General features: G+C 38.5%; 1 protein-coding gene across 9 annotated transcripts in view; it reads left to right on the forward strand.

Annotated features, from left to right (window-relative positions):
* DISP1 (dispatched RND transporter family member 1) overlaps nucleotides 1-21,684 on the forward strand; it is a 228,287-nt gene that overhangs the window by 174,721 nt on the left and 31,882 nt on the right. For 5 of the 9 annotated variants that reach the window (XM_082389746.1, XM_082389751.1, XM_082389752.1 and 2 more), the window contains one exon: nucleotides 1,550-2,075. In XM_082389746.1, the coding sequence (XP_082245872.1) occupies nucleotides 1,567-2,075 (509 nt within the window). In that variant the 5' untranslated portion in view covers nucleotides 1,550-1,566. The remainder of the gene's footprint in view (nucleotides 1-1,549; nucleotides 2,076-21,684) is intronic. The other 4 variants (XM_082389750.1, XM_082389748.1, XM_082389747.1 and 1 more) reach the window with 1 other exon arrangement.

A 21,684-nucleotide genomic window follows, 5' to 3' on the forward strand; every position in this document is an offset into this window, starting at 1 on the left:
GGTCTTTTCCACTAAAATAATTTATGAAGAAATTTTTTAATGTCTACATTAATTCTTCCATTTCTTACAGCGTTGATGTTTATATAGCTGAATGTGTGTGTGTGTGTGTGTGTGTGTTTGAGTGTTTGACGAGCTCTATCTGAAAGGAAAATAAGTCAATAATGCTAAATTTGCATCCTAGTACAGTGAGTATCTTCTGGGTATTAGTGTTCACATTGAAACGTTATGCATCGTTCTGGCATTCCCTGTTCAGAAATACCCCTGTTGAGCAGTTTATAAATTGGGTGAAAATATGCAAAGGAATCTTCCTCATGGGTGACCCAGGTTTGTCATAACCGTGTACTCAGACTGAAAAGAGACGATTTCTTCTAGTACCTGTGTGTCTGACAGAGGTGGGGAGAGACTGGAGAGAGATTTCTCCAGAAGCTGTTTTGTCCACTCAGAAAAATGCCATGCCAGAAGGGTTAGTGAGCCAAACAATGGTTTTCTTTTTTTTCTTGTTGGCTTTCATGTGTAGGTTAAATAGACCACTAGCATTTGATGACCTATTTTTCTTACTGCACATTTCCACATTTTGTGTGTATGTTGGTCAGAGGGTGATAAGTGGGCAAGGGGAGAGGAAGAAGGCTGTCTGTTTTTGCCTTTGTTTGTTGACTGGACAGAAAAATATTACTGGTAATTTGAACACTAATTTTTCCTTTACACTGAAGGCCTGGACCCTTTGGTGGAGGGGAAAAAATTAATAACAAAAATCTCACTTGAAGCAAATCCCAGCCATAGTATTCTTTTTCTTATGTGCAAGCATTGCTACCTGTAAGACATACCATAGAAAACAAATTATTAAGTTCATGGCAACTTATGTGGCATGTTTTATTATTTTTTTAGCATTACATTCATTGGTTTAGGGGATAAAACTTTTGCATCTGATATCTTGGTTGCCACAGTTCTTAGCTTAGCTAATTAGTTTTTATTTTCTTTTGTTTATTCTTATTCTAGGACCTGAGTGACTTAGAGGAAAAATCATATTTTCTTGACATTTTTCAAAGACATAAGGCATTCTTAAGATTATTCACATTACTGAACCTACACAACTAATTGCTTCAGAGTAGCCCTTCATTTTGCCCATTATTCCTATATCAGAACACCCCAAGCATGATATTATTGAAAATCTAAAGAATGATATTGGTATCTTCTGTCTCTTCTACCCCCTTCCCACCCCCATCCTAAAATGTTCTAATTCTTAACTGATACTTGCACAGCTAGGATGAGGAGAGAAGACAGGCACTGAAAATAGAGATGGGGCAGGGAGGAAGTGGTCAGTGGGATAGGAGAGGGTTCTCAAGGTGCATGGTGTAGCTGGGAGGAAAGACGAGGAGGCCTAACCCATGGCTGGTTCTGTTGCAGGTGCGCTGGGCTTCCCCCACTGCTTTCACAGCTCCTGCAAGAACCCTTGTTTTCAAAGAGCTGTTTTAAAATAGTTTTCCTATCTTTTTTACATAATTGCCTGCCTGACTGTAACTGGATGATTTTATATCATTTTCTTTCTTAGGGTCAAGAAATTGGAGCATGGCTATGAACAACGGAAGCAACGATTTTGTAGTTCTGAGCAATGGCGGCATCGCAACCAGTGCTACCAGCCCTCGTCCCCTCACCCCCTGTGACGGAGACCCTGCAGCCCAGCAACTCACCCCCAAAGAAGCGCCCAGAACAAAAGTGAGTCCAAATGGATGCCTGCAAGCTAATGGCACAGTTAAGTCATCCTTTCTGCCTTTAGACAACCAAAGAACGCCTCAGATGTTATCCCAGTGCTGCCATCCTTGCCCATACCATCACCCTTTGACTACCCATGACAGTCACCAGGAGTGCCATCCCGAGGCTGGCCCTGCAGCACCTCCTGCTTTGGCCTCGTGTTGCATGCAGCCACACTCAGAGTATTCTGCATCTCTCTGTCCAAACCATTCACCTGTTTATCAGACAACGTGCTGTCTTCAGCCCTCTCCATCCTTCTGCCTGCATCATCTGTGGCCTGACCATTTTCAGCATCAGCCTGTGCCGCAGCATATAGCCAACATAAGGTGAGTGGTCCAGAAGTTTTGCTGTACTTTCTCATTCAACTAATTCCACATGAATGTGGTTGTTTGTGTTGATTTCTCCAAAAGGAGGAGAGAAAAATGTATCAGGGAAAGGAAACCAGTAAAAGTGCATATTTCAGGAATTCCCTGGCGGTCCAGCGTTTAGGACTCCACACTTTCATTGCCGAGGGCCCAGGTTCAATCTCTGGTCGGAGAACTAGGATCCCAAAAGCCACGTGGTGTGGCCAAAAAAAACCAAAAACCAAAACAAAACAAAATGCGTATTTTGTGGATTGTGTGAAGCCTACTAAAACGCAAATGAAGTAATATTATATCTGTTTTATCCATTAACTTCTTAGTCAATTAAACCCTTCCTTCTGTTTTCTCCTTCTGCGAGCTGGTTAGATGTCCCTGCTAGGTCTTGAATTATAAAGTTCAGTAAAAGGTTTTATTGTTAGTAATTTCTATTATTAAACATGGGGGATAGATATATTTGTGATGAGGCTGCCTAAACAGGAGTCTTGTATTTGCTATTATTGATAGTGATCAACATTTACAAAAAAGAAGTACAAAACCAGTTGCTTCCTTATGGGTGTACTCACAATTTCTGTTCATGTGGTTTGGGTGACTGTGTAATACGTTGAGATCATATGAAGGCAACAATTCCTTTTAGCAGATGAAACCTATAAATCTGTAGCATAGGACTTTAAAAAATATTTTTTGTAAAACGTTTTCAGATCTGGTAGATTGAAAAGTACTAGAAAAATCTCTATCATTGCCAGTTCTCCTTCCCATTTCAGGCCATAGTTTCTCTGATATGTGCTTTCCAGCTATTTTTTCCGTGGGTAAGTTAAATCACATGTACTGCAGGTGAGCAATGGTAATATATTTTTAAAAATACTGAGTACTTTATAGAGACCAAGAATTATTTCACATTTTTTGGTAATAAAAAGTCTTAAAAGAGCTAGAAGACAACCTTCTCATTTAATATTAGGGTATAATTTATGTACAGGGAAATGCACATATCTTAAGTGTAGAGTTTGATCAGTTTTGACAGATGTATACACTAGTATAATGCACACCTCGGTTGGATGTAGAACATTCCTGTCACCCCAGGAAGTTCCTTTATGCCACTTCTTAGTCATTCCTTCTCTCTTCACCAGAAGCACTGTTCTGAGTTCTGTTACCATAAATTATTTTGTTTGCTCTGAAACTTCATATGAATGGAATCATGCAGTAGGTACTCTTTTGTGTCTGGCAATTTTGACTCATAACATTTTTGAGACTGTCTAATTGCTATGTGTATTAGTTTCCCTTTTTATTGCTGAGTAGTAATCCATTGTATGCATATAGCATATTCACGTTTAATTAAAGAGTGAGTACAGACTTCCAGTTCTAAAATAAATAAGTCATGGAGATGTAATATACAGCATGGTGACCATAGCTAATAATACTGTATTGTATAGCTGAAAGTTGCTAAGAGAGTAGATCATAAAAGTTCTCATCACAAGAAAAAAAAATTTTGTAAATGTGTGTGGTAATGGATGTTAACCAGACTTATTGTGGTGATCATTTTACAATATATACAAATATCGAATCATTACGTTGTACACCTGAAACTAATATAATGTTATACGGCAATTATATATCAAGTTTTTAAAAAGTCACATCCAGACAGGGATTAAGTAATAAATACTTTTCACCTTCATCAGATTTTAGATGCTGCTGAGATTATCTGGTTTCACTCTTTTGAAAAGAGAGGAAGAGAAAGATGGGGAAAATGACAAGGGGTGGGGGGTAGGGGGAGTCTTCTCTAGCGTGTTTCTACAGTTTCTGAATACATTTTTCCATATTAGATGTGAGAGTCTTTTAGTTTATAGAACTATAATAAAAACACTCACCAAAGCCATTTCTTAGAAGATTGGTCCTGACAGCATTGTGCTGCATGGCCAGTTTTAGACTCTTTCCACTTTGAATGAAACAGTGTAAGTGGTTAGTTTTGAAATTTTATGGTCATAAATATTGATATTTCAGAATCATAAATTATATGGTTGCAGGATGTGAGATGAGATAGAGAGTTCTACATTTTGAAGCTAATCCCTCATTTAAAAAACTTCACAAAGCAGTAAAACAACAGATAAGTAACCAATTGTTTCAATATGATAGGCATTGTCAGTATTTTCAGGACTTTGGCTTACCATTTCTGAATGACCTAATTTTAAAGGAATGAGAGTCCTATATACATACAACTTTAAATAGAATGGCATTAAAAAACAAACTGATAAAACGTGCCATATTTGTCCATCAGGAAGAGTTGTAGAGGAAACTGGAATTTTATGTGAGAAATCTTTCATATTAGAATTTTATCTCAAGAATTTGAGCCTTTTGATAAACTGCAACAGACATAGAATCTTTTTAAAGATGCCTGCGAAGGAATGGTATGTGTCCAGTTGTGTATATTACATACTTTATTGTAAAATGTGTGCTTCCTGAAACTCTTCCCTATCTGCTACATTTATGAACTTACATAATCAACAATATTTACTGAGTATTTGTATGTGCCAGGCACCAAAGATGTAGTTCTAAATGAAATGAGACTTTATTTTTTCCTTCATAGAGCTATAAGCTAGTAGGAAGGGAGACAGAAAAGCAAACAGGCAGCTACAATATTGTGATAAGAGATACCAAGAAGGGACATACAGGGATGAAAATGAAAAACATTACAAATGGAGAAGAGGTTGTCTTGTAGACAGTGGGAATAGTTTGTATAAAGATGTATAAAGTAGTGTGAGCACAGCTCCAGCATAGCTGGGTATGACTAGGCCCTGAAGGAACAAAGAGTAATAGCAAGGGGAGAGGTATATTGGGACTAAATCCTGAGGGGCATTGTGAATCACATTAGGAGATCTCAGGACTGTATCCTGAGGCCAGTGGAGAGGCAGTATAGATTTTTGTGTGTGCACGACTTTTTTATTATGAAAAAATATATAGAACATAAAATTTATCATTTGAACCATTTGTATGTGTACAATTCAGTAGCATTAAGTACATTCACATTGTTGTGCAACCATCACCACCATTCTTTCTCCAGAACATTCTTCATCTTCCCAAACTGAAACTCCATACCCTTTAGACAATAATTTCCCATTCTTCCCTCCCCCAGCCCCTGTCAACCACTGTTCTATTTTCTATCTCCATGAATTTGGCTATTCTAGGTACCTCATATAAGTGGAATCATACAGTATTTGTTCTTTTATGACTGTCTGATTTCACTTAGCATACTGTCTTCAAGGCTCATCCAAGTCATAGCATGTATCAAAATTTTCTTCCTTTGTAAGGCTGAATAATATCCCATTGTATGTATATACCACATTACGTTTATCCATTTATGTGTCGATGGACACTTGGGTTGCTCCACCTTTCAGCTATTGTGAATAATGTTGCTATGAACCTGTGTATACAATATCTGTTTGAGTTCCTGCTTTCACTTCTTTTGGTTATATACCCAGAAGTGCAATTACTGGATCATATGGTAATTCTATGTTTAACTTCTTGAGGAACCACCAGACTGTTTCCACAGCTGCTGTGCACATCCTTGTTCTTTTCTGTTTGTTTGTTTTTTTTTAATTGTTTTATGATAGCCATCCTAATGGGTGTGGCATTACAGATTTTTGAGCAGAAAAGAAACACTATCAGATTCACATTTTAGAGAGGTCCATAAACTGCACGGTGGAGAGTAGATTGAACTGGAGGAAGACGGTTAGAAGGCTTGTTATAGTAATTCAGGTGAGAGCTGGCGGTGACTTGATCCAGGATTTAGAAGTAATTTCAGCTAGAGAGATTTTTGAAGGTAGAATCTACTAGATCTTGTGAACCATTGGATATGGGGGAGGAAGGGAAGAAGAATCACAACTGATTTTCAGTTTCCTGGCTTGAGCAACTAGATGGGTAGATGGTAATGCTGATCACTAAAATGGAGAGGATAGGAGAAGAACTCCAAGCAAGCAGAGCTTCTGAGGATGGAGGGTGGGGCAGTAACAGTGGAAGAGTGTGATCCTTTGAGCTTTCTTGAAAGAATGAGGATGCTGAGTAATACGTAACAATTACATTGAGGGTAACAATACTGTTGGAGGTTATCCTAGGATGAAAACTGCAGCTTTTAGGTTCAGCCCAGAATGTATTTATTTGCAGAATTGTGCTATAGGCAAGGCACTAAGCCAGGTGCTGTGTCTGTCTTTCCCAAACCAGTAATATACCCACCGAAGCAAATGTGCACATGGATATAGCTACTGTGTAAGGGAGAGCAGGGCAGTTTGGGATAGGTTATGCAGGATGTCCTCGCTGAGAAATTCTGTAAATGAGGATGTCATGTGATACTTTGCTGCCTTTTATTAGTTATTCTACCCAACACGTTTAGGAAACTTAGAACGAAGGTTCTAGAGGCTGATCTCTATCAGGAATGTTAACTCTCTAAATCTATTTTCCTTTTGTGATTTCTTACTTTTTTTTTTTTTTTAAATATTTGTTTATTTATTTATTTATGACTGTGTTGGGTCTTCGTTTCTGTGCAAGGGTTTTCTCTAGTTGTGGCAAGCGGGGGCCACTCTTCATCGCGGTGCGCGGGCCTCTCACTATCGCGGCCTCTCTTGTTGCGGAGCACAGGCTCCAGACGCGCAGGCTCAGTAATTGTGGCTCACGGGCCCAGTTGCTCCGCGGCATGTGGGATCTTCCCAGACCAGGGCTCGAACCTGTGTCCCCTGCATTGGCAGGCAGATTCTCAACCACTGCGCCACCAGGGAAGCCCTTGCATGTTGCTTTTTAAAAAATTGATAATCTCAAATACTTAATGAAGCGTTATTCAATTAATGTTTAAGATGTATTCATGACTTGATAAAAGTATAGAGTATTCACATCGCTTAAAAAGTACGTTAAAGGTTGATGGCCTTGGAGCAAAATTGTGTACAGATGGAAGATCCTAGGCACTTTCAATTGCTATTGCTCTTTGCACCTACACCACAAATGCGCCCACCTGGTTGGTATTTTGTTTTATTTTTAAAGTTGTTATTTGTTTGTAAAGTACTTAAACCATAGAGAATGTTTTAAAGCGTCAATCAAATAGAAAATATAATTTTATCCCAGCTCCTTTGCCGCCTCCTTTCTGTCATTCATATTCCCATTTCTCTTTTCCCCACCTTCTGTACTACAGTAAGTTCTGTTTCATCCCTTCTTGACTCTTTAAGCTGTAATAAATCTATCTAAAAGATTCATTATAATCAACCACTTGTATATGTCTTTTGCTTTTTAAAACCCTCTGTTAAGCTTCTGGTTGATTAAATTAAGATAATTGCAAGGATCACATTTAGGATATTCTCTTTTGATTCCATTTATCACCAAATATTAAGTAGTTCAAATAGATCTCTCTTTTTTTTTTTTAATTTATTTTATTTATTTATTTATTTTTAGCTACATTGGGTCTTTGTTGCTGCATGCGGGCTTTCTCTAGTTGCGGCGAGCAGGGACTACTCTTCCTTGTGGTGCGCAGGCTTCTCATTGTGGTGGCTTCTCTTGTGGAGCACGGGCTCTAGGCGCGCGGGCTTCAGTAGTTGTGGCACGCAGGCTCAGTAGTTGTGGCTTGCGGGCTCTAGAGCGCAGGCTCAGTAGTTATGGCGCACGGGCTTAGTTGCTCTGCGCCATGTGGGATCTTCCCGGACCAGGGCTCGAACCCGTGTCCCCTGCATTGGCAGGCAGATTCTTAACCACGGCGCCACCAGGGAAGTCCCCAAATAGATCTCATTTTAAAGCTTCTGGCTTTTTCATTTGTAGATTCCTATCCTTATACCCATCACTCAGCTGTTGATTAATGTGACTAAGTGAGAACACTAAGGAATTAAAAATGGCAGAAAGTAGTCTCTCCTTACCATGAGACAGAGCCCATACCCATAAGTCCTCAACCTAGCTGATCATCAGGATCACCAGGGGAGTTAAAGAATAAAATAAGTATGATAATAATAAGGAGAAGTTCCTTTTGCAATAGAAACAATAAAGCACTCAGGAGTTCAGAGGTGAGAAGGATCCCTGGAGGTTAGTAAGGTTAGGGGCAGGCTGAGTGAGAAGAGAGAATTTGAGTGACCCTTGAAAGATGACCAGGACATGATAAAGGGACTGCCTGCAGGACGCAGAACGTAGAAGGTGGGGGGAAGTTGGAAGGGGAAAGCGTACAAAAATAGAAGTCTACTTAAGGAAGTGTAAAGAGAAGAGGATGGCCAGAGTGAAGGGGTCATTTGGATGGTCAGGAGAGACAGCTTTTCCTAATTTTACATCCTGAATACAGTCAAATTATCTAAAAGGCTGAATGGTAATTCAAGTTATCTAAAGGGCTGATTTGCTCTTTATCCTACAAAGATCTGGAAAATGCTTCTCAGGAGCCAGTTACGTTCCATGTGTGCTGGTTGAAGCAAAGTTTTGAATGATTCATTTGGAAACCTTCTTACTGCCATATTAAAGTGAAAGGGTAATGGTATTGTGACACAATTACTAGGGAGTTCTGCATCCAAAAATAGCATACAAGATTTCTAATCCAAACTGTACTTACGTTTTAATTTGGTGTTGCAAAAAATGTTCTTGATTGTAATAAGGGACTCCATAAATGATACTTGGCAATGGCCATAGACTCATTATCATGGTAGGGAACCTGTGATAGTTTTGGGTGCCTGCCAAATGCATTTTTATTTCTCTGAGGGTGATTTTGTAGACATATGGTCACGTTGAATGTTCCCCATGGCACCCTGGAGAAATTAGAGCTATACTGAGTTAAGAAGGCTTGGCACAGAGGGGACCATGGAACTCTAGCATTAGCTCAGCCCCTGAAAGCTTAAATAAACATAGTCCCTGCCTCCCCATACATTGTGACTATATAATTTTTGTAACCTATATTTCCTTTCTCCTCGGGTTCTTTACTAGTTTTCCAATTTCACTCTCACTTTTCTCAGAGGTTTTCTTTTTGTTTCCCCTTAGGACACTAGTTACTTTCTATGAAGGGAACTCTTTTTCCTAAAAAGTAAGAAATGAGAATTCTGGTATTATGTTAAAAGAGATAGAATCTACCACTTGAAATCTGGTTCTTCTGTATATGTTGTATCATAACATCCAGGGGTAAATTATAGACCTGAGCATCATTTTCCAAAGGGTCTTACTTTGCTACACCTGGCCTGCAATGCTCCACCCTTCTCCCTTCCCTGAGCCATGGCAGTTGTGTTATTTTAGTTAGTTAGGAAATTTGAACCAAAAATCACTCTGAACACTTCATCAGCAGTGTAGCGTGAACCTTGGCATTAACACCGATCCCAGAGTCTCTGATTTGCCCAAAATGCCAGACTCAACTCAAATGGCTCTTCTAAGATGTTGGAGCAATGAACGGAGAAATTCAAGGTTGCTCACTTACTTAGCAAGAATTTAATGAATACTTAGTAAGTGTTAAGTGCTGGAGACAGAGGTAAAAACTGCAAGCATGGTCCCCAATTTCAAAGATGTAGAGGTAATGTGGACAGGGTAAGATACTTAGATTTCAGCATGGGCTGACCTCAGGTAGATAGCCTTCTTTTATCTACAAATATTGACGGCTGTATTCTCTGGAGCACAAAAGTTAAATATCAGAGCTTTTGCAGGGGCACAAGCCAAAAAGAAGAACCAGACTATGTATCGTTTTCTAAATTCATTTTCTCCGCTTTTCCTCTCTTACCATTGGAAGGTTACTAATAGCTAAATAATCATTTGTCTTTATATACAATTGCCATAAATAGTAACCTGGCCAGGACTGCTTGGCAGGTGTCTTTGGCAGGAAGGAATGGATAAACTGCTTTCTTTAGACCTGTGATGTTCAGGAGGGTCCAATTAGATTAAAAATTCAGTTCTTCAGTCACGCTAGGCACATTTCAAGGGCTCAGTAGCCAGATGTGACGAGTGGCTACCATATTGGACAGCACAGATACAGAACATTTCCATCACTGCAGAAACTTTTATTGGACAGGACTATCTTTCTTGCCTCTGTTAAAGCAACCGAGATCCCTTTTTAACCTCTGTGGCCGCAAATTGAGCACGTATGATGTAGAGTAACAGCAGTATTTGGCAGTAAATACCCTTTTTGGTCAACATAATTCTAATTAATTGGAGTATGATTGCTTGTATTTTGTTTGAAATATAACACTAAGAAATGACAAAAGATAAAATCCCTTTTCTTCAAAAATCTGAAGGACTAAAGCCCCATATTATAAAAAAAATCGTAGCCAGTAGGCAATATCCCTTGACATCTTCTAGAAGCCACAGTTACATCTTACAAAAACTTCTGCAGATCAAGCCAAAGTCGAAAGTATCAATTTATTGAATTTTTAGTTGCCTGGGCTTTTTGTTTTTTGTGTTTGTTTTTTATTGAAGTATAGTTGATTTATGGCCTGAGCTTTTTGTAAGTAGATCTAAAGTACAAATGTCAAAACAAATTTTTTCTGAAAGGTAGATGAATTAGTACAGCTAGCCTCTAGAAGTAATTGCCAGTGCTGTATTACAGCTCTCACTTTTCTTTCCTCAATCCTTCCTCCTTTCCTCACTACACAACATGAGGTGGGAAGAGCATGAGCTTTAGACGGGAATCCCTGTGTTTGAATGAATCCTGGCTCTGCCATTGAATAGCTTTGTGATCTTGGGTAAATATTGCATCTCTCTCAGCCTTAATTTCTGTCTCTGTAAAAATGGAATAACAGTGGTTATTTTTTTCACATAGCATAGTGCCTAGAACCAAATTATTAGTCTCCTTTCTCTTCTCCTTCTATGTTTGTTCCTTTCATTTTCTTCTCTTAAATTTTTGTTGTTGTTGTTCTTTGCTGTGTGCACTTAATTCTGTTAGTATTGTGACAGAAATCAAGCTGTTACTGAATCCTGATTTAAATGAATACACGATGTATTGCTTTTCATTCTTATTTATAAATTGCATACTTTTTACCCCATCGACCTACAGGAAAGAGCAAGTGGGAAAGATGGTCACTAATTTGCCTTCTAGAAGAGGAAAAGGGGGGGTGTTGAGAATAAATGGGCCTCTCCAGCCCCAAAGACTCAGAGCCTTTATACTTTATATTAATTGTAACATCTGATTATGACAGTTAACTTTAGACGTCTGGTAAGATTTAATCTTGATTTCACTGAAACCAAGGTTTATTTTTACATTCCTTAAAGTAGTCAAAATTAACTTTTTTAAAACAGGATAATGTTTGTAAAATTTAAAATGTTCCAAGCTTGCTTGCCAAAGTAAGTCAGTTTGGCAGTCAGATTGAGTGAAGGCCTATTTTATTAATAGGACTTCTTTTAGAGACTTCTTTATACTATAAATGAACCAATTTCAGAGTGTGCTATGCCTCATGGAATGCACTGCAGTTTGTAATACATTTCAGACTATGAGCCTTGGTCATCTCTTTCTTTAATAATAAATGTCAGGAAACAATACCCTCTTTATTTCTTGAAATTAATATAACATTTTGGAATGAAACAAATATATTCTTTAATTACCCCCTTTCTATAGTACTCCTACTTGTTTAGCAGGTTCTAGAGAGTGAAGAAAAAAAGAGGAATGGTTCAAATTTTTCTTTTCAGTTAAAAAAAGTTTAAAAAGGTAAAATATTTAGCAAACAGTAAAACATAAAAGACATTGTTATAGATCAGTCACATCGCTGATTGCAGGAAAAAAACCAATTGTACTACTGCGTCTTCTTTCCAAACTTAAGTGGATTGTTAGGTGTAATTTAAAAGACTTTATAGAACTTCACATTTATAGGAGAATTTTCATGGCTGTACTGTGTTGTGTTCTTTTCAGCAAAATGGATTCTACAAAATCATGTCTGTTTTTAAAAAAAACACAAACCAGAGAGTCAACTGCTTGGTATTTTGGAGTTTAGTGCCTGGGGCATCACTGGAACTCAAATATTTGTTGAATGAATGATTATCACTCCTCCTCCCCAATTCTCAGGACATCTTTTTTTATGTGAAAAATTGACAAAGCTTAAATTTTTTAAAAACCTCACAAAGTCAGATTGGTCCCTGCCATCAAGCCATTTATTGTCTAATAGGAGAGAGATGATTGGGGCAAAAATAACCACAGTCTCTGAGAACCAAAATCAGAGTTTAGAGGGGTATGTGAGTCCCAAAGAGGGAGATGGGGTCATAGGATAGCTTAGAGAAAGCGCCATGGGAGATGAAATGGGTCTTTCAAAAACAGACAGGAGACCAACTGCCTGAAATATGGGAGAGGAGGCCGGCAGCACATGGGAGTGGGAGCAAGTGTGAGGCAGCCTGGCGGGCAGTGTCCTTTGTCTGGAGAAGAGCTCAGAGGAGGCGGCCCAGGGCATTGTGCCTACTGGATTCATCTCATTCGACCTTTGGAGAACAATATGCTATAGTTAGTCAAAGAAGACTGCTCCCCCAAAACAGTGGATTCCAAATGTTGTGGAATCATCATAAAAAGCGCTTATTAAGTATCTAAGTACTTTATATGCAGTAATTACATAGTTCTAATACCTTTGATTCATTGATATTTCCCTAGGCTTGTTTGTTGAACCATTTCTTTTGTACTGCTTTTTGTGTATCTCCAGGGCCTACCAAGGTGCCTGGCATTTAGTAAACACTCAGAAATTGTTGAATGACATGAATAAATAATTGAACATCAGTCAAGTCCTTTTTATGCAGAACTCAATTTTGTGATGTCTTGGTAGTGAAAATCAGGCACACTGGTCTCCTGGAGTAAGATATTTCCCAAACAGTGGGAGAAGGTTTAAAAGGCTTTGTTCCCTTAACCCTGTTTTGTTAATTGTTGTTTGAGTCTGTTTGAGGGGTAGCTCCTCCTGTCCTTTAAATCACCACCCCCCCCCAATGCCTTGGTTTCTAACTTTAAAAAAAAATTACAGCCTCATTCATGAAGACGTAAGAAAGGAAAGGTAAAGACCCTGTTCACTCCCACAGCTCCTAAGCTACTTTCATAAATGATTCTGGAGCCCTTTTGAGGAAGACAGGGAGGGGCCAGCAGACTCTGTGCACTGGGGAGAGTCAGCCCAGAATAACCTTTCTGTTTGCTCAGCTCTGGCCACCTCCAGGATATTTGCAAATCTAGTATAAGAGACTTTATAAGCAGTCAGCAGATTATAGAACTGGTGGACGAAACATAAATTCCTAAATAAGAGTTGGGGTTTTTCTTTGTCCATATGTATTTTATGACTTGGAATAAAACGAGAGGGTCTAGGGCCAGATTTGATGCCATATTCTATGTGAATTTGCTGAGTTGTTGGTTTAGGTAAATTAATTACTTCTCCCCATTTGAATGGTACAGGGAGGGCTCTGATAGTTATCAAATAGCTTGAGATTCAAGCATGATGATTTCTACAGGAATATGAGCAGTTTACTCTTTCTAAACACTATTTTGTGTGTCTAGTAAGAAACAAGGATGGACAGCTAATACATTCATTCCTTCAGACCCTCTTTGTGCATCTGTGGTCACTTGGGCCTGCCCGCCTCCCCCTTCCTAAAACACTGCTTTCATTATGTCACTCCTCTGCTCAGAAATCTTCCATAGTTTCCCCAGACTCCTTGACCTGACAGTGAAGGTCCCTTTAAAGGGATTGGAGTGTTTTGCGGGGGAAGGAAAGGTAGTTCAGGGAGGAGGAATCTTCTAGCCCTGGTGAGGAACGAGGTGACAGGTATCAGGGAATAAGATTACTGTATCAGACTTTTTCCCCCTACACTTTAGAAGTTTACACAGAAATCTGATTAATGATTGTATCTTCGTTTCCACTTATATATATAATCGAGAACTAGACTCAGATTATTTTTTGGTCCTGGCCAACACTAAATATTCTGAGTCTTTGTTTTCTGCGTATTATTCTGAAACTTTGTTTTTTAGCTGTCAGCCATTGACCTACCTTATTGGCTACCAGAAACTAAAACTACTTCATTGTAAAGCAATCGCCAGGAGAGATTTATTTAAATGTATTATTTGATTGTTAAAAGGTCTCAATCTAATGCAGAATTAAACCCTACATTGAGCTCCAAATTGTATTAATTTTTTTTAACCTCCTTACCCCTGACCTCCATCTCCCAAAGCTTAAAATTCTAAGGGAGCAGCATTAGTTATCTGGTGAGTATTTTGGCTTGCGGATTTTAAACTTCATTCCAGCATTCCAGCCTCTTAAGTTAGTTAAGTTTCGTAAGATTTTTCTGGCTTTCTTATGAGCTTTTCTTGGATCTCCCATTAGTGATGATTATTCACATCTTATTAAGAAAAGTATATATTACACTCTCATTTAGCATGTTTTGTGTGGGGCTCACAGCAACAGTCTGGCATGGGAAGGTTTGAGTTTAAGGGCAAGTGCTTTATAATTTAGTATAACTTTAAAATGTAACACATGGGGCTGTTTGGCTTATAACCTCCAGCTTAACTATGCAAATTTAACTCCATGGGCTGAGGAAGAATGGTTTCTTTCAAGCAAAGCTACTTTTCAGTCATTTAAAAATATTTTTAATTAACCAGTTGTCCTTTTCAGAATGCTAATTGCTTTAAACTGTTTCTTTAAAAAAAAAAGAAAAAGTCATTCTTAGATTCCTCTTTTGGGGTGTGCATTGCACAGGACCAGACCATGTGAAATTCTGACCTCCGGTACGGCCCCTCCCTCCTCCCCCTTATAAGTGGCAGAGGCAAAATGTATTTGAAAATGAATTTCCCATGCCTTGCTTCCCTCACCTTTCAGTGAACAGCAGAATAGCTGCCCTTTGACTACTGATCTGCTAGGCCTGGAACTCTATCTTCTTAAGAAGAAATAATTATTTAATTATATAAGAGGAAATTACATCCCTCCCTGTTCTCACCCAGTTTTGTATAACACAGTTCTTTACTTGTTTACTGCAATAACTAGGGGAAAAAATAACATAATTTCTTGCTTGCTTCTTAGGGCCAGGCTCTACTAATAAGAGAATAATTTCTTATTAACTTAAATTGGAACTCAAGCTGTTACATGAAAGCCTGATTTGTTCCAGCTTTACGGAGTTTTGAGTCTGAGTGGGACAGACAGGGAATATTGTACATTATGCACAAAGCATATTTTTCTTATGGAACATCACACAGAAATGCCTTCGTGGGTTACCAGGCTCTGTCACTAATTGATGTAACGCTTAGTAGATCCGATGAGTGTGCAGTTTTGCCTTTCAGCATTCCCATTGGATAGATGTCCTTAAATGTCAGGTATTTTTCTTTTGCCAGCAAGTTTGGTGAAATTGGCGTGGGGATTTATAAATATGTGAAAAATGCACATTTTTATCATTCTTCACAGCAGTCTTTTATCACATCTCTGCAGTATTAATGTCTCCAGGGGGAAAATTGTAAATTATATAACAGTTAAATTGGAGGTGTGTTTTTCTTAGCTAATCAGTAGCCACTGGTTGCTTAAGCGATAAAGTAGACAAAAGTGAAAGACAGCAAAGGAAATTCAGCAGTAGGATTGCCCATAATCCATGGACATTTCAGCAGTTTTCTGCCTTAGACTGGAATATTCCTGTCAGTTATAAAGAGAACTTAGACTGGAATATTCCTGTCAGTTATAAAGAGAACAAATTTTTATATTTAATGTGTAGACATTAATTATTGAAGGTAGGAATGGTCATAATCAGGGGTCTAGATATATCTTGAGAGGTAAATTCAACATGGGTTTAAATATGATTTTAGTATCACATAGTTTAGAAATTAAGTATTTTATTTTTCTTTAGTTAAAAGAACTAATCTCAGATAGTCTGTTTAAAAGTCATGATTTAAAAGAAAAACAGTTCATCACTGTGAATTAAGTCTATAAAATTTAAACTTAGAGTACACTTAAATGGAACATTATACGTGTTTCATCAAGATTTCAAAATGGGAAGAGATGAAGAACATTTTGAAGAGGTATATCTCCTCTTCTCGCCTACAGATATAGGCTTTGCATGGAAATATAATCACCTATAAAGCATTTCTATGTTAATAATGTACTTGACTATATCTGGTCATGTAAGCAATTAAGAATATTTAGTTCTCCATCAGCATTGCAATTTAGATCATATTTAAATTATTTCTTATTCTGCTATCACATGAGTATCTCTTTTGTGTAATTTTATAACAAAATAACCTTTCTAAGAATTTTAATAGTAAGTTTTATCATTATTACAAATATTCTAAAATATTCCAAAATAATGAATGATAGTCTCTGAGTATAAAGAATTTTTCTAAATTGTGAAGTAGAACTTGGTCATGCATTGTACCTGTATTTGGTGAAGAAAATGGACTTTAATGGCATAAGGTCTCAAGTTTATAGTAAGAGTATTAATGATTTTATTGAACCCTTACTATATACCAGACATTGTACTCTGTTTTACATGCACTCTCTGATTTAACCCTGAAAACAGCCCAAGGAATTCAGAGCTATTACTGTCATTTCCATTTTATACATGAAGAAACTATGGTTTGGAAAAATTAAATAGTGTTTAAAAGATTAATTAAATGGCTAATAATAAGCAGTAGAGCCTGGAATTGAGTCCTGGTCTGTCTGATTGTGAAGCCTTTCCTCTTAGTCACATTTCTGTGCTGCTCAAACGTAAGAGAATGAAATTCTTTTTTTTTTTTTTTTTGCTAAATTTTTTTAGTTTTAGCAGTAGTTCAAGAAACAATTACTGAGTGCTAGCTATGTAGTAAGCACTTGTGCAGATTCATTCTTGAAAGCGCAGAGCTGAGATCCCACTGATCACAGATCACACTCATCACAGATCACACAAATAATCATGAGAAGCACAGATAACTTGCCCCAGGCTGCCCAAGTCCTTTTTAGATCACGGAAAGGGTATATTCACAGCACTTCCTTGCACAGATCCCAAGGAAGAATCCTGCCTGATTTCTCCCATCTGTTTGTACCATGTCCCTAGTGTACTTAAACACTAGTGGGGGGACACACACAGTAGGTTCTTGGACATGCTAGTAGTAAGAAATAGATTTTCCACATTTTAGATGTAACATTTCCTTTGTGTCTAAACTGAATTCTCTATCTAAATGTCACACTCCATGCTGTCATCTTCAGGGTTTTGGGTGCCTTTGCTTCAGCTCCAAGACTACCAAACAGTGCTCGCTGTAAGAAGACGGAAACTGTAGACCTTTCTTATTCTGACTTCATGCAGTCTGGCATAGCTCAGTCCTCACTGCTAACTACTAAATGTACTTCCTCCGGCAGCTTTTCCCACGTACGCCTCTGTCTCTAGTTTACTCAAAGCACAGTTTACTCTCTCAACCCCTGAACCACGGGCAGCATCACCTACTACTATATTATGAAAACAACTGAAACTTTGGTGGAATGTAGCATAGAGGTTAAGAGGGTGGGCTCTGCAGTAGATTGCCTGGGTTTGAATCCTGCCTCTAACACTAACTGTGTGAGCTTGGGCAGCTTATTTAACCTCTCTGTGCTTCAGTTCCTTATCTATAAAATCTATATCTACCGCATAGGATTGTTTTAAGAATTAAAAAATAGTTTAATATACGTCAAGTGTTTAGGACAGTGTTTGGCACATAGTGAAGTTCTATAAATGTTGACTATTATTATTTTTAATATATCAGTACACTTAATGCTTTTACTTTGTATGACCTCTTTCCTTTTTAATGCCTTGCAGTCTGACTTTTACCATCACTCCTTTCCTGGCGATACTGGGGTCAGTGACCTCTTTGAGAAACTCATCTCATTTCTTCTCCTCCTTAGTTCGATAGCATGTAATCCCCGTTTACCATCCCTGCATAAGCTGTCTTCTTTTTTGCATTTCATGGCTCTATGCTTTTCATCACCCTATGCCTTTCCTTCTTACCCTATGTGCTGTGACCATTTCTGACCTCTCTCACTGTTGATGGAGCCTCCTTTTCCACCCTTCCCACGTCTGTCATTTCCATAATACCTTGCTTATTGTTTTTTTCTTACCCCTTCTCAACTGTTAAAAATTTCAGATCCCCATTTCCTGTCTGTAGTTCTCATGGTGGTGGAATCCCTATAATTCACAATAGGCTGTAGGACATCTTTATTTAAATATCCGGCCAAACAAAGCATCAGAGGAAGAACACTTTGTAATCCTTCAACTGAAGCACTTGCACCCTAAGTTAGCATAGCCACGTACTGTAACTAGATATTGTTGACTCAGGAAAGATCTTGAACTTTGGAAGAAACTAAAATTTAAGGAAGCAGAACAATATGGATTTTAAAAAATAATCTATTCAAAAATAACATAATGACAGGGGCTTCCCTGGTGGCGCAGTGGTTAAGAATCCGCCTGCCAATGCAGGGGACACGGGTTCGAGCCCTGGTCCGGGAAGATCCCACATGCCGCGGAGCAACTCAGCCCATGCGCCACAACTACTGAGCCTGCGCTCTAGAGCCCGCGAGCCACAACTACTGAGCCCGCGTGCCACAACTACTGAAGCCCGTGCGCTTAGAGCCCGTGCTCCACAACAAGAGAAGCCACCGTAATGAGAAGCCTGTGCGCTCGCCGCACCTAGAGAAAGCCCGCGAGCAGCAGCGAAGACCCAACACAGCCAAAAATAAATAGATAAAAAATAATAATTTAAATAAATAAAGTTTAAAAAAAAATAAATAAATAAAAATAACATAATGACAGACAACAATACCAGGACTAGTTTTACTGTAGATCAACAAAGTTCTGTTGCTCATCAAAGGCCTTTTATAGGTAATCTAAGATCACTACCTTATAAGTCATTTGGACAGGTATTTCTAAAACTTCAAGAGAAAAGATCAACTAAGACTCACTAGGAGTTACCAATTTAAAATGTTACTGGGGGACTTCCTTTTTATCTATGTCCCTAAACTTGAGCTAACCTGAATTTTAGCTGTCTAAGGTACTTAAACTTTTATCTTTGGCTGTCTTAAAAAGGGTGATCCTTTAGGCAAAACTAATCTATGGTGATAGAAGCCTGAATATTGGTTACTTCTGATTATGTTTATTGATTAGAAGGGGCACGTGTGAGCCTTTGGGGTTTCTGGGAAATGTTCTATATCTTGATCTGAGTGGTGGTTACATGGATGTAAAACCCATCAAGCTGAACACTTAAACTTTGTGCCTCTTATGGAGGAGTTGGTGAAATAGGAATGGTTTAAAAGAATGACATAAGGGATTTAAGGATCTCTCTCCTTTAATTCTAAAATATCCTTTCACCTTCTTGGCCAGTCTGTATACACTTGGAAGGCAGGGATAATGTTCTCTTAATTTTTATATTGCTGATTGTGCAGTGGGAGGGAGGTTGGAGGCAGGAGGAAGGCTCAAGGGCTGGCATACTCACCTCCTCCCAGGAGAATTTCTTAGTAAACCAAGCTCCACTCTGAGCTACCACCTTGCTGTTTAAATATGTGTATATTTTTTTCCTTGATTTGAAGATGGCAAACTTAAGCTACATTTTTAAAAATAAATTTATTTATTTATTTTTGGCTGCATCGGGTCTTCGTTGCTGTGCGCGGGCTTTCTCTAGTTGCGGCGAGCAGGGGGGCTACTCTTTGTTGCGGTGCGCGGGCTTCTCATTGCGGTGGCTTCTCTTGTTGCGGAGCACAGGCTCTAGGCACGCGGGCTTCAGTAGTTGTGGCACGCAGGCTTCAGTAGTTGTGGCTTGCAGGCTCTAGAGCACAGGCTCAGTAGTTGTGGCTCACAGGCTTAGTTGCTCCTCGGCATGTGGGATCTTACCGGACCAGGGCTCGAACCCGTGTCCCCTGCATTGGCAGATTCTTAACCACTGCGCCACCAGGGAAACCCCTAAGCTACATTTTATGAGCTTTTATTTTATTTTAAAATTTTTATTTTATATTGGAGTAAAGTTAATTAACAATGTTGTATTAGTTTCAGGTGTACAGCAAAGTGATTGAGTTATACATATACATGTATCTATTCTTTTTAAAATTCTTTTCCTATTTAAGTTATTACAGAATATTGAGCAGAGTTACCTGTGCCATACAGTAGGTCCTTGTTGGTTATCTATTTTGCATATATGAGCTGCATTTTTATTTTGGAATCTGAAAAATATTCTGTGACATAATCACATTTCGCATATATCTTGCCTTATTTGCTTTCCCACTTGCATCTTCTGTTAGCCTCTCATCTTCCTATTTTGGTTCTTGAGAGTAGAAATTGTATTTTTACTTTTTATTGCTCAAAAGTGCTTAGTGAACTGGAATTTCTAGGGTGGAGAAGAGATGACAAAATGAATGATTTAATAATGCTAAGAAAATAAAGGGCTGTCCTTAGGCAGCTTTCCTTAGGGAAGGTAGTAACACATCTTTCCCATCCTTCTGACAAAGATTTTATGATAGAGGTAAGCCAAGATTATAAAAAGATTTAAGTTTTCCATATGGAAGAGCCAGATGTAGGGCCAGGAAGAAGGAAAAGAAAGGGTGTTTTTAACATTTATGACAAGAGAGAGCCCTTGGATTCTACATATGTAAGCCTTTTCCTCCAAAATACTTCAACCTTTGACATAAGTCAGGTTCTGGGAAAACTTACTGCGCTCAGTTGACTTAAAATTGAATGTGAGTTTACTTTGTAAGAAATATCTGTTCACAAGGAAAGCATATGGGAAACTTTCTGTAATACTGCCCTTGAGGTTCATGCAGTTAGTTGTCTTGTTATGAAGTTGTTCTGAATGAGCTGAAAAACTTTTGAAATTTCCTTTACAATCTTTGTTCTAGACTGTAATTTAGCATGTGCATGTCATTGGAGAGTTAAGTTTCTTGTATTTGGTTGGGGGCCCATTTAATAACCTCTTTTGATCTTTCACTAACTGAAATTGTTTTCAAGTTACAAATGCAAGAATAATACTGTAAACCTGTTAGTTCTTTAAAGGGAATTAGGATTTCCTAAATATATTCCATCCTGAGACTTGGCTATCTTGACTCCAGAGTAACTAAAACAATGTGATTCTGTGATAAGAATTGGATCAATGGATCCACTAGGACAGGTGAAACAGACCCTAGCGTGTTTAAAACTTTAAGAAAGTAAAACTCCTCAAAAACTCAGTGGGCTCTCGACTTCCACCTAACCCCCATTCTCAAACAGGGCCAGACTTACCTTATCTTCTGATCATAGGCAACCCTCTTTCAGGAAGTGGGGAGGCAGAAAGTGGATCTCCATATTTCCGTTACTCTCTCAGCCCAATTTCCCCAAATCTGGCTAACAAAATGGGCACCGACTAACTGAGAGATTTCTGTTACCACTATTGTAGTCCTGGAAGGACCAGTCAACCTCCAAATCCACATTTGTCCCCATTGATAATTAAACCCAAGTGAACAACTGTTACTAGATGGCGCCAAACTGTGTACTAGGACGGATTTGGATGGTTCAGCCAGACCATGGAAATTCAGTCTCCTAGCTGAACAGGTGCACCACCATCGGCTCGTTATTCTCACAATATCAAATGCCATATATTTTATAAAAATGAATTTTTGGACTCTACTATTCCCCTTACAGTGAGGCCTTACAGAAAATAATAATCGAAGCATCACAAAGTAATAGATTATTACTGGCCTAGATTATT

Source organism: Balaenoptera borealis, assembly GCF_965194805.1.
Source record: "Balaenoptera borealis genome assembly, chromosome: 1".
Lineage (NCBI taxonomy): Eukaryota > Metazoa > Chordata > Mammalia > Artiodactyla > Balaenopteridae > Balaenoptera > Balaenoptera borealis.